General features: G+C 48.2%; 1 protein-coding gene across 2 annotated transcripts in view; it reads left to right on the forward strand.

Moving 5' to 3' along the window:
- The first annotated feature begins 949 nt into the window (after window positions 1-949).
- Window positions 950-12,252, forward strand: part of NUP133 (nucleoporin 133) — an 80,797-nt gene continuing 69,494 nt past the window's right edge. Inside the window, exons 1-4 of one of the 2 annotated variants that reach the window (XM_085857259.1) lie at window positions 950-1,046; window positions 1,202-1,370; window positions 11,230-11,351; window positions 11,546-11,649. In XM_085857259.1, coding sequence (XP_085713385.1) covers window positions 1,306-1,370; window positions 11,230-11,351; window positions 11,546-11,649 — 291 coding nt within the window. In that variant the 5' untranslated portion in view covers window positions 950-1,046; window positions 1,202-1,305. Of the gene's footprint in view, window positions 1,371-11,229; window positions 11,352-11,545; window positions 11,650-12,252 lie in introns of both variants that reach the window. The other variant, XM_085857258.1, reaches the window with a different exon arrangement.

The following is a 12,252-nucleotide window of genomic DNA, read 5'->3' on the forward strand; positions in this document are numbered from 1 at the left end:
TTTTCATTCGATTGACTTGAAATTTGAAGAGGATTTACATTTCAGGTCACTGAAATCGACCAGCCAATTATTTTTGAGGTCAACATTGGCCGAACGATCAACATAGGCCAAAATGGCGACGTAGGCCACATTTCTAAAATTGTCAATTTTCATCCGATTGATTCGAAATTTGAAGAGGATTTGCATATTTTATCATTGAATTCAACCACTCATTGTTTTTGAGGTGAAATTTGTTTTATGGATTTCACAAGTTATCATACTATCTATGCAGAACATCTTTCTTGTTTGTTTGTCTGTCTGTCTGAACAAGCTATTTCAAACAGTTCTGGACGGATTCGGATGAAACTTGCTGGACAGGTTGGGTTTGTACCAAGGACGAATTGATTCGATTTTGACGATCCAAATCGGGATCCGATAAATTTTTCAAGAGATTCTTCACGTTTGAGAGATAGGGCCACAAATGATATTTAGAATGGTGTTTCAAAAAACAAACAAATTGTGGATGCAAAATGACAAAACGAGATGGACGAGTTGGGTAGGTGACCAGAACACAAGCAGATTAGATTCTGGTTCGGTTCCAATTCCAGATCCGGTCCATCAGTCGGATATAAAAAGTGAATTGTTCAGCCTGGCAGAGATATATGCGTTCTACCGAGTGCCGTTCTACTTGTTCTTTGTTAATATCAAGAGATAGCCCCGAAGGGTATAGAATCGAAACCTAAATACTCTCAATCATTCTTGCAAGTGGTCGATATGATTTTCTGCCCTGAGGGCAGTTGTACTATTTATGAGTATAAATATTATCCGAAAACTCAGAAATGTGTTCTTACGTGAACGTTGGTAATATTCGTGTACATTGGGTGAAAAAAAAAGAAACATGAGAACGAGTGATTAAAACGCGTTCAGGAGCGAGAACACGAAGTTCACCGCGAGTTTGTGAAGATGTTCCGGAAGTATCAAATCACGTGATACGTCCCGTCCAATAAGGACGCGCGAACGTCCCGCCAGTGTACGAGTCGTGTTTGAGTTTCCATCGTGTCGCTGAGGTTCCTTTGGCGTCCCCACATTCCCGCCAATCGTGTTTCTCTCTTCTCTGTTCCCCACATCCCCACATCCCCACATCCCCACATCCCCACATCCCCACATCCCCACATCCCCACATCCCCTTCGGCCCTGAACATGTTCTCCCCGCGTGACTCAGCCAGGCGTCAACACTCGGGACTCACCCGAAGACCTCTCACTGCAGCCAAAGGCCTAAGTTCGAGTCCAGGCTTCGGTTCCCCAGGCGGGAGGGTGAGCCCCGTCATGTCTCCCGGGTTCAGCCCGAACCGCGTCACTGCGGCTTCTCCACGACGCTCGCTCCTCAGGCGGTACTCACTCGTTCTTGTGGTTCTTATTTATTTTAACAAATCTCGTTTAACTTCATCTGTTTTGACACAATGAACATTCGCACGTTTCACAAAATCTGGTGGATTTGCTGTTCCTGGTCCAAATCTAAAGGGTTAACGGTTTTTTAAAATACCTCGTTGTACATCGACATGTGACTACAGACAGGACACCATTCTCTACTAGTTTCTGCTCGCCGGCCGGCAGCGGGGGTCTCGCCACCCTCTCACTATCTCTTTCCGCAAGGACCGACCGTCTAGCATCCCCACGTCTCCCAGCCTACCACCACCCCCCCCCAGCATCCCCACTTCTCCCAGCCGACCACCCTCCCAGCATCCCCACTTCTCCCAGCCTACCACCCCCCCAGCCTACCACCCCCCAGCCTACCACCCCCCAGCCTACCACCCCCCAGCCTACCACCCCCCAGCCTACCACCCCCCCAGCATCCCCACTTCTCCCAGCCTACCACGCCCCAGCATCCCCACTTCTCCCAGCCTACCACGCCCCAGCATCCCCACTTCTCCCAGCCTACCACGTCCCCAGCATCCCCACTTCTCCCAGCCTACCACGTCCCCAGCATCCCCACTTCTCCCAGCCTACCACGTCCCCAGCATCCCCACTTCTCCCAGCCTACCACCCCCCAGCATCCCCACTTCTCCCAGCCTACCATGCCCCCCCCAGCATCCCCACTTCTCCCAGCCTACCATGCCCCCCCAGCATCCCCACTTCTCCCAGCCTACCATGCCCCCCAGCATCCCCACTTCTCCCAGCCTACCATGCCCCCCAGCATCCCCACTTCTCCCAGCCCCCCACGCCCCCGGCATCCCCACTTCTCCCAGCCTACCACGCCCCTCCCCCTAGCATCCCCACTTCTCCCAGCCTACCACGCCCCCTAGTATCCCCACTTCTCCCAGCCTACCACGTCCCCCTAGTATCCCCACTTCTCCCAGCCTACCACCCCCCAGCATCCCCACTTCTCCCAGCCTACCACCCCCCAGCATCCCCACTTCTCCCAGCCTACCACCCCCCAGCATCCCCACTTCTCCCAGCCTACCACCCCCCAGCATCCCCACTTCTCCCAGCCTACCACCCCCCAGCATCCCCACTTCTCCCAGCCTACCACCCCCCAGCATCCCCACTTCTCCCAGCCTACCACTCCCCCCAGCATCCCCACTTCTCCCAGCCTACCATTCCCCCCAGCATCCCCACTTCTCCCAGCCTACCACGCCCCCCGGCATCCCCACTTCTCCCAGCCTACCACGCCCCTCCCCCTAGCATCCCCACTTCTCCCAGCCCACCACGCCCCCTAGTATCCCCACATCTCCCAACCTACCACGCCCCCTAGTATCCCCACTTCTCCCAGCCTACCACGCCCCCTAGTATCCCCACTTCTCCCAGCCAACCACGCCCCCTAGTATCCCCACTTCTCCCAGCCTACCACGCCCCCTAGTATCCCCACTTCTCCCAGCCTACCACGCCCCCTAGTATCCCCACTTCTCCCAGCCTACCACGCCCCTCCCCCCAGCATCCCCACTTCTCCCAGCCTACCAACCCCCACCCCCCCAATCTACTTTCTTAACAAACCTCTTGAGTCTCACTGTCAGCCATAATCTTGTTTTGGGCAAAACCCACATTTCACAGTTTGCCTCCAAAGCCAGGTGCTGACTGGGCATCCTCCGTCATACAAAGGCCTTCCTTAGCTTAGCATACCTGAACGTATCCACCTACAAGGCCTTCATCCACAGCATGCTGCAGTATTGGTCTACCCTGTGGGGGCTTGCTGGCTCCCCTGCCTCGCATCTTGCTCATTTTGATGGCTTGGAAACCAAGGCCTTAAACATTATTGGAATCTCCCCGGTTGAAGCCGAGTCTATGGAACTTTCACTTTTCATCGCAGACAGGTCGGCTGTGTCTCTGTCTTCTTCCGCCTCCATTCCAGTCCGGCACCCTCTGCTCTTTCTCTGCTTTGTCCCCCTCCCAGGCTTTCGTAGGGTTCACATGGTCCACCATCAACCCCTTCTGGTAAAACTCTCAAAATCCAGGATCTCTGCTCACCTCCACAAATGTGTTCCTCTGTTGTTTTTTTTTCCTGTATGTGGAAAGGACTTCCACATTCTCTTCAATCTCATTCTTCCATGTGCAGGAATGATGGGCTGAATGGCCTCCTCCTGCACATAGACATTCCTTGTAATCGTTCTAGGTCTTCAAGACAACTTTGTTCACCACCATCTCAGGTCATCCCTAATCCAAAAGCATGATCTTTTCTACCCTCGTTAACCTCCACCCCTTCAAGTCCTTCCAAATTTCCAGTTTTTCCTTCTGTATCCATCTTGTCCACCCCATGCATCCTTTCCTGCCCCCCCCCCACCCCCATTCGTCCCCACACCCATTGCTCGTCTGCTTCCCCTTCTCTTAAGCTTCAACTCTGTATTCGCTTCAACCCCCCTATCCTTACTTTTTTGTCCTGTTGCGTCCTGATCCGTTCAGTGTACGAGTACTACCTCTTCCACAAGCCTCTATTATGTACATGCGTGTATGTGTATAGTGTTGCGGTATTCGCGCCCGCCGGCGTGCTGACGGCCACGTAACTCGAATCGCGGCACGTCGCCCACCGGACGGACAATCCAGTCGTGACCCTCTCGGACTAACGCCGGGAACCAGTCACGGGTGGACCTTTCGGTCTCACCGCGATCGAGCCAATCAGCCCCCGCGTGGGATAGGGTTGCTCGCCAAATTCGACCTACCTAAGTACCCACGCGGAGGGGAGACCGGGCGATCGCACCTCGCCGCAGGTCGACTTCGGACACGGGCCACTTAAGCGACCCGTTCCGTACTATCAGAATAACCGAGCGGTGTTATCGTCGACCTCGACGGTTCGATTAATTATCGGGCGTATTCAGCCCACTACCAACCCTTTACGTGAAGCAAGATGAGGATTCAATGGAGGAAAAGACGAAGCGAAGCGGGAGAACAGTTCAACAATAAAGCACATTTATTCGCGGCACACGGGAAGCACACAAATACAATTCCACCAAATGCACACAGAAAAAACACAATTCCATTTACACAAAAAGCAAATATAAAAGCGAAAACAATGCAGAGCTAATACCGACTACCGAGCACACGGCAACACTTATACAATTCTACTTCACAGACGGCGCCGACAACACATACCCAAAACCAAGGAAAAGAAATCCCTCAAGGATGAGGCGGGCCTGAGGCCGAGACCGGGTCGCGCCTACCCGTCTGGTGATGAGACGCGGAGCGGCGATGGCGCCTCACTCCGCGGGCCTCGCGGACAGTGCCTGGCAGGGGGTGGGAAAGGGGCCCCCTTGGTCGCACTATCTCAGCACGGGGGGAAACAGGAGGGGGTTGCTGATGCTCGGGGTATAGAGGATCTTTATTATCCCTGGTGTGCGTCTCCACCTCGGCCAGGTCGCGCTGCCGGCCTTCCTCGGGCGTGCAGCTCCCGGCACCGTCGCGAGCACCCCCTCGTCTGCCTTCGCCGCTGCTGCCTCTCCGCCTCTGGACTCTCCACCCTGGACTCTTCTTTGGGCTCTCCTCGTTCGACTCTCTTCAGCTTCTCCAGCTACTGCAGGCTTCGGGCTCCAGACTTCCACACACGGCTCTGACTGACTAACACGGTCTTTTTATCCCCCCGTAGCTTCGCCTTTGACCCCCTCCCTTTGACCTTTCACCTCGCTCCCCATTGGCCTGAGAAAAAGTGGGCGTGAAGGCTTTTTGATCCACAAATTTGCATATATCGATCGTTCTGGAGGCGGGGCCAAATCGCCCCTCGCTCACCGATTGGACGGCAAAAAGTGGGCGTGTGTCGTTTTTGATCCGTTTTTGAAGCACAAAATCCGTGATTTTGTACACGCTGTTCAACGTGCGCCCTGCACGAGTCCAACACCGGTACCCACAGCGGGGCAAGAACGGTGGCGATGCTACGGTTGCGAGGTGTGACGTGAAGGTCGTGGCGGTTGTGGTGAAGCGGCGTTGTGGTTGGTGGTTGATGTTGTGGTTGTGGTGGTAATCATGGCGGTTGGTCCAAAATAAAGATAGTAAAAGAAAAACGGCTATCCTGAAGAGTCGCAGCACGTATAAATGACATGTATTCCCACTAGACAACGGGTTTGGGCCTAACTACACATATACTTGCCGAGATACCTCACCTAAGGGACCTGAATGGTGGTTTGCGAATTTGGTAACCACAACAATATATATATATATATATATATATACATATACACACACGCACACACGCACACACGCACACGCGCACGCACGCACGCACGCACGCACGCACGCACGCACGCACGCACGCACGCACGCACGCACGCACGCACGCACGCACGCATGCACACACGCATAGTAATACCCGGCGTTGCTCGGGCTAGCAATAAAGCCCGGTGTTGCCTGGGCTTTCTTGCAAATTTCCTGAATAGCTGTTAGCGGTTAGCTGTTAGGGTTAGTGTTAGGGTAGCTAACACTAACCGAAAGCCTAACAGCTTGGCGTAGCGGAGGTAAACAGCGCCCGGGGTAAAGTGGAAATTTGCGTCCCCCGTAGGCCTTAAACTTGAGTGGATTTGAATGGAAAATCCCATAAGGGATATCGATTTGTCGATTTTTATTTTTTTTTTTTTTTTTCGAATATCGGAAGTTTTATGGAAAAACTTTATAGCCAATGACCTAAGTTGGACCAAAAGCCATAATCGTACCGAATTTGAATGGAATCCGTTGAAGTTTGTGAAAATGCATCAAAACGAATTTTGAGGGGCCTCTTAAGGAAGACAATAATATCATTAGTATATGTTCCAAATCTTGTTTCATTTCATGCAGTAACAAAAATCTGATGGTGGAACAAAGAAAGGGGCATGCCAAAATATTAATATATACACACACACACACACACACACACACACACACACACACACACACACACACACACACACACACACACACACACACACACACACACACACACACACACACACACACACACACACACACACACACACACACACACACACACACACACACACGTCGACAGTTCGGACCATGTCCTAAAAATGTGTCAACCACACATACTTTTACTTCCCATTATTGATGTAGAATTTCATTCAAAAAGTCCCAGACAGATCCATGATACAGCTCGGGACATTGGCAGAAAAATAGAAGGTAATAAAAAACAATCCAAAATGGTTCTTTAAGTACAACTAGTGGTTGAATAAACTCAGTGGTGCCATTAAAAACTGGGGCCACTAATTGTAGAAACAAACCCTACAACAGCGTTAAGCCTCCCCCGATCTTAGAATGGGAGTTTTAATCTTGATGATATGAAAACGGTGTGTATTTGTCCGTCCCCATTCACACGGACGATTTGAGTAGGGTTTTAAAGGCCAATCTTTGAACACCACTGTGTGTTCACTACGGTCTCTTTTTGAGGATGAAAAAAAAAACAACTCGAGAAACATTTTTCATAAAAGAGTAATTAAGTCTCTTGTATTCAAATTGTAGACGGTGACTTGCGAACCGAACTTCAACGGTGGTGGACAGAAAGGTTGTTTGTTTGTAAACAATAAATATAAGGTGCAGGGAGTTCAAATTCACTGCACGGTGGTGTGCAACACGCGCAGAGTAACACGAGTGTTTATTTACGTCCTTAGGATGTCCAATAAATAAATAAGGAAGATTGAAGCACACCTGACGCTCGACAGAGGCTTCAGACTTTGGCACGTTCACCAAAGTTTAATGTAGTGTTTTCAAATAACGCTTCTTGCGACGAAACATCACATCTTGCAGTTGAATAAAATAGCTCCGACCTGTCATTTTTGATGGGCTTTTATACTAGTAAAATAACTATGTTCTCTTTCACTGCTTTAGGTAAAGGCCTTTTAGAACGCGTTTAATATTGTTATGGCTGTGGAAATTCGCAATACACCATAAAGGGTCCTTGGATCAGTTATGACGATAAGTAATTGTGTGTAGTTAGATTTCCCCACCGTTGTTTAGAGGGAATTTCCGTGTTCACCGGGCTGCGATCCTTTGAGATAGCCGTTTTTCTTTTCTCTATCATTATTTTGGACCAATCATACCCCAACAACCAAATCGCCGCCACCAACATCATTCCCAAACAACTACAACTCAAACACCACCACCTTCGCCTCTTTACCTCCACAACTCCATCCCACAAACATCGCTTCACCGCCATTCTCAAACGACGCCTGCCAACAACCAAACTCCCACCACCTCCGCCTTTCTACCACACGTCGTGCCATGGGCTGTGAATGCGTTCCTTTCGCCCCGAAAAGCGGATCAGGAATGCTTCACGCCCCCTTTTCATCCATCCAATGACCGAGCATCGGGTAGTATAGCCCCGCCTCCGAACCCGCTGTGATCCAGAAATTTACATATACGCCCCTCCCCCGGGCTATATAAGCTCGAGCTCGCAGAAGAAGAAAGGTTCAGTACGTCGGCAGAAAGTCAAGAACCACGTGGGAGCAGTGGAGTGGCAGTGGCGCAGTGTTGGCAGAAGTCGAGTCGGGAGACTGAGCTCGAAGCCGATGGGAAAGGCAGACGGGGAGTGCCGGAGAGAGCTCGCCGACCACGCCAGGGGCACGAAGCCAGGCACAGCTACGCTGACATTGCGGCTTGCCCGCCATCGCGCCACGAGGGCGTTGGTGAAACCCTTCGGTCTCGTGGACCTGGCCGCTCCTCCAGGTTCCACACACATTAGGCCCACGGGCCCAGTCTGACTCCCTTGCCTTTGAGGGGGTCTTTCCTTTGCTATTGTGTGAATGCGTGTCGTGGTGCCGTGTCTTGTAAAGTAGAAACTGTTCAAGTGCATGAAAATAAACCTTGCTTTATTCGGTTGTAACTCTTGCTTGTAAATTGCATTCTTACTGTATGGCTGTGAATACGTGCTTGCCTTGTCTGAGTGTGGAATAAATGTACTTGTCGAACTGTTCCCCGTTTTGTTGCATCCTTTCCTTTGTTTGAAAGTTCCATCTTGCATCACGGAAGGAATTGGTAGAGGGGTGTAAGCACCCAGTAAATAATCACGTCCGTCGGGGCCGGCGATAACACCGCTCGGTTATCACTGAAGCACGGAACGGACCGATTTAAGCGGTTCGTGTCCTAGGCTGGCCAGCGGCGAGGTACGATCACCCAGTTAACTACCAGCGCAGGTACTTGGGTAGGTCGAGTTTGGCGAACAACCCTATCCTGCGCGGGTGGCCGATTGGCACGATTGTGGTGGGGTCGAAAGACCCACCCGTGACGAGCTTCTGACGATAGTTCCAAGGAGGGTCACGACTGAATTGTCCGTTCCGGTGGGCGACGCGGTCGCGATTTGAGTTACGTGGCCGATCGCACGCCGGGCGGGCCGAAATTCGTAACAATATGTTTCAACAAAAAGATGTTTGCAGAAGTGCCCGTTCAACATGCATACAAATCTGAAGTCGTGAGGGGCAGGGGAGGAGAGGGCCCCCATTTCTTCCACGACAATAAAGTAAGATGTTTTTAATTTTTTTTTACCTCCACCACCAAATGGAGGGCTATGTTTTCATGGATGGAGGGTTATGTTTTCACCCCTATCTATCTCTGTCTGTCTGTCTGTCTGTCTGTGAGCAGGATATCTCAAAAAGTTATTGACAGATTCGGATGAAACTGGGGCAGTCGAGTGGAGGTTGTGGACGGATTATGACAAAAATTGGTAGATGAGTGAACAGGTTGGGTTTGTGACCAGGACCAGTTGATTTGATTTTGGTGAAGATCCGAATCTGAGAATTTTTATTTTTAATGTGACTTCATCATTGAGAGATGAGGCCAAAAACGATATCTAGCATGGTATCTCAAAAGGTTGTGGACAGATTATGACAAAACTTGGTAGATGAGTTGGGTAGGGGACAAGAACAGCCTTATTCCATTTTGGTTCAGGTCCGAATGCAGATCCGGCCTATCGGTGGGATACAAAATGTAAACTGTTCAGCTTGGTGGAGATATGTGCTCTGCCGAGTGCAGTTCTGGTTGTCTGTCTGTCTGAGCAGGATATCTCGATGTTCCTTGTTAATATAAAGATAGCCCCAAAGGCTTTATTTGTTTGTTTATTTTAAAGGCTTTTAAAATCAGTTTCATGGACCTTTTTGTCCACTTTTCTTTCCTTTAAAATCTAAACCAGTGAGAATTTGATGATCATATCTTTTTACGATGAGACTTTTGCACAAAAACAGCAGTTTATTTATTTTTAATCCAAAAGCCTCCAAACGTACTCGACGTTGCACGTGATGACCAACAAACCACAGTTTTCATTCTGCTGTCTGCTTTAACAGCATTGTCCGGTCATCACATCGAAACGATTAGCTACCGGGACTGACCCCTTCTGATTATTTTTCTTATTTGTTTTACTACATTTTGTACAAATGTTTCTTTGCAGCTTTTTATTGCTTCCCAAGATAACAGTTGTATAAAGAAAGGGAGGAATGAATGAATGAATGTATGAAATCAACAGGAAGTTGAAAGAGCAATGCGAACTACCATGGGAAGCAAGAAGAAGCTGATTTCTGTCATTAATTCTTTGGAGCAAAATAAATAATTGAATGAAAATGGAGAAAGACCTCCTTGTATTAAAAAAAAAAAATATATATATATATATATATATATATATATATATATATATATATATATATATATATATATATATATATATATATATATATATATATATATATGAGGCCCCGCGAGGAGGAGTGATGTAAGCGACATTTTTTTTTTTTAATGATATGATGATTATAGGTTCGGATGATAGGGTAAGGGTTAAAATAGTGCTATATGGCATTAACTCCAAAATGGCCGATGTGTCCCTTGCATCACTCCTCTTCGTGGCGCCTCGTGTGTGTGTGTGTGTGTGTGTGTGTGTGTGTGTGTGTGTGTGTGTGTGTGTGTGTGTGTGTGTGTGTGTGTGTGTGTGTGTGTATGTGTATGTGTGTATGTGTGTGTGTGTATGTGTGTGTGTGTGTGTGTGTGTATGTGTGTATATGTGTATATGTGTATATGTGTATATGTGTATATGTGTATATGTGTATGTGTATGTGTATGTGTATGTGTATGTGTATGTGTATGTGTATGTGTATATGTATATATATTGTTTCTCCCGGGGATTAACCCCTGAAATGTCAATTTATTTGCTTCCAATGGCTGCCAGCATGCATCGAACAACATTCTGTTGATTCCTTCCATTCTTGATACCTGTCTACCAACGGAACAACGATATCCTTTTCAACTGGAATGGCACTCGGTAGAGTGCATACCTCCACCAGGCTGAACAGTTTGTTTTGTATCCACTGATCGGCTGGATCTGGATCCAGACCTGAACCAAAATCGAATCGGCTTGTTGTTGTCGCCTACCCAACTCTTCCAAGTTTTTGTCATAACTCGTCAATAACGTTTTGAAATATCGTGTTATACAGTATATAATCTTTGACCCCATTTCTTAATTGTGACGAATCGCTTAAAAATTAAACATTCCTGGATCTGGATCTTCACCGAAATCAAATCAATCTGGCCTTTTCTCACACACACAACCTGTTCACCAAGTTTCGTCTGAATTTGTGCATAACTTTTTCGAGATGTTCTGCACACAAACAGACAGGTGTGAAAACGTAACCTTTGTTGGCAGAGGTAATTAAGCCGAGCTTTCCATTTGAGAGAGACTGAGGTGTGGTGAGGTGAGGTTTATCACAAACTTTTTCTGTGACTCATTTTGACTGAAGGGCTTTATTAGTAAATTGAAACTTATAAGTGAAAAGTATTTCTTTTGCTACCAATGTTTCCTTTTTTTAGGAGCTCGCTGGTCCAAGCTCCATACTCTCCAGTTATCATGGAGGGAGCTCCTCACTATACCATGCAATCGTTTGGCCCCTCCCTTCCTGTGGCCGTGATGGAAGCGCTTACCATGGCAACAGGTCAGTCAATACTTTTTGTTGGAGCCATGTGCGTTTTATATGTGTGTGAGGGGCTGGCTGGAGTGTTGGTCAATGTACAAATCACGATCGGTTCAACAACAACAAAAAAAGTCTGTCCATTGCTTTAATGTCATCTTTGTAACGCCTCTATTGGATTTATCTATGAAATATGAAGAAACCTCCTTGTGTTTCAGCCAAGCAGCAGAAGACTGTGAAGATAAACGAGCATGGTTGGGCCTGGCTCGTGTGTGGCTCACGGCTTCTGGTGTGGAAAGTCAGCCATCATTGCTCTGCCAAGGTAACATACATGATGCTTACCTTTACTTCTTTCACCTCCCACTCTCCTCAGACCTTTTATTACCTCTGCCACAGAAAGTGGGCAGAGGTTATGTTTCCACCCCTGTCTGCCTGTTTGTCTGTGAACAGGATATCTCAAAAAGTTGTCGACTGATTCGGACAATTTGGTGGACACGTTGCGTGTGTGACAAGGTCGAAGTGATTAGATTTTGGTGAAGATCCGGATCCAGATACTGTAATTTTTGTTTGTTTTTTAAAGTGGTTCTTTACCATTGAGAGATCGGTTGAAAAACGATAAAAAAGCATGATGTTTCAAAAAGTTGTGTACGAGTTGTGACAAAACCAGCTGGATTAGTTGGTTCGGTGACGAGAAGGTGACGAGAACAAGCCGATTAGATTTTGGTTCTGGTCCGGATCCAGATTTGGCCTATCGCTGCAATACAAAACTTAAACTGTTCAACCTGGCGGAGGTCTGTGCTCTACCGAGTGCCGTTATAGTTGCCACCTGTAGTGCAAGTAAACCTTGTGTCCATGCAACTTGTGCTGCTACTCTGAGTACCTTACTTAAATGTACGTTTGTTCACACCGGAAGATAGTTTCATGT

This window comes from Eptatretus burgeri, chromosome 15, assembly GCF_056783735.1.
Source record: "Eptatretus burgeri isolate ZD-2024b chromosome 15, Ebu_testis_v1, whole genome shotgun sequence".
In the NCBI taxonomy this organism is placed as follows: domain Eukaryota; kingdom Metazoa; phylum Chordata; class Myxini; order Myxiniformes; family Myxinidae; genus Eptatretus; species Eptatretus burgeri.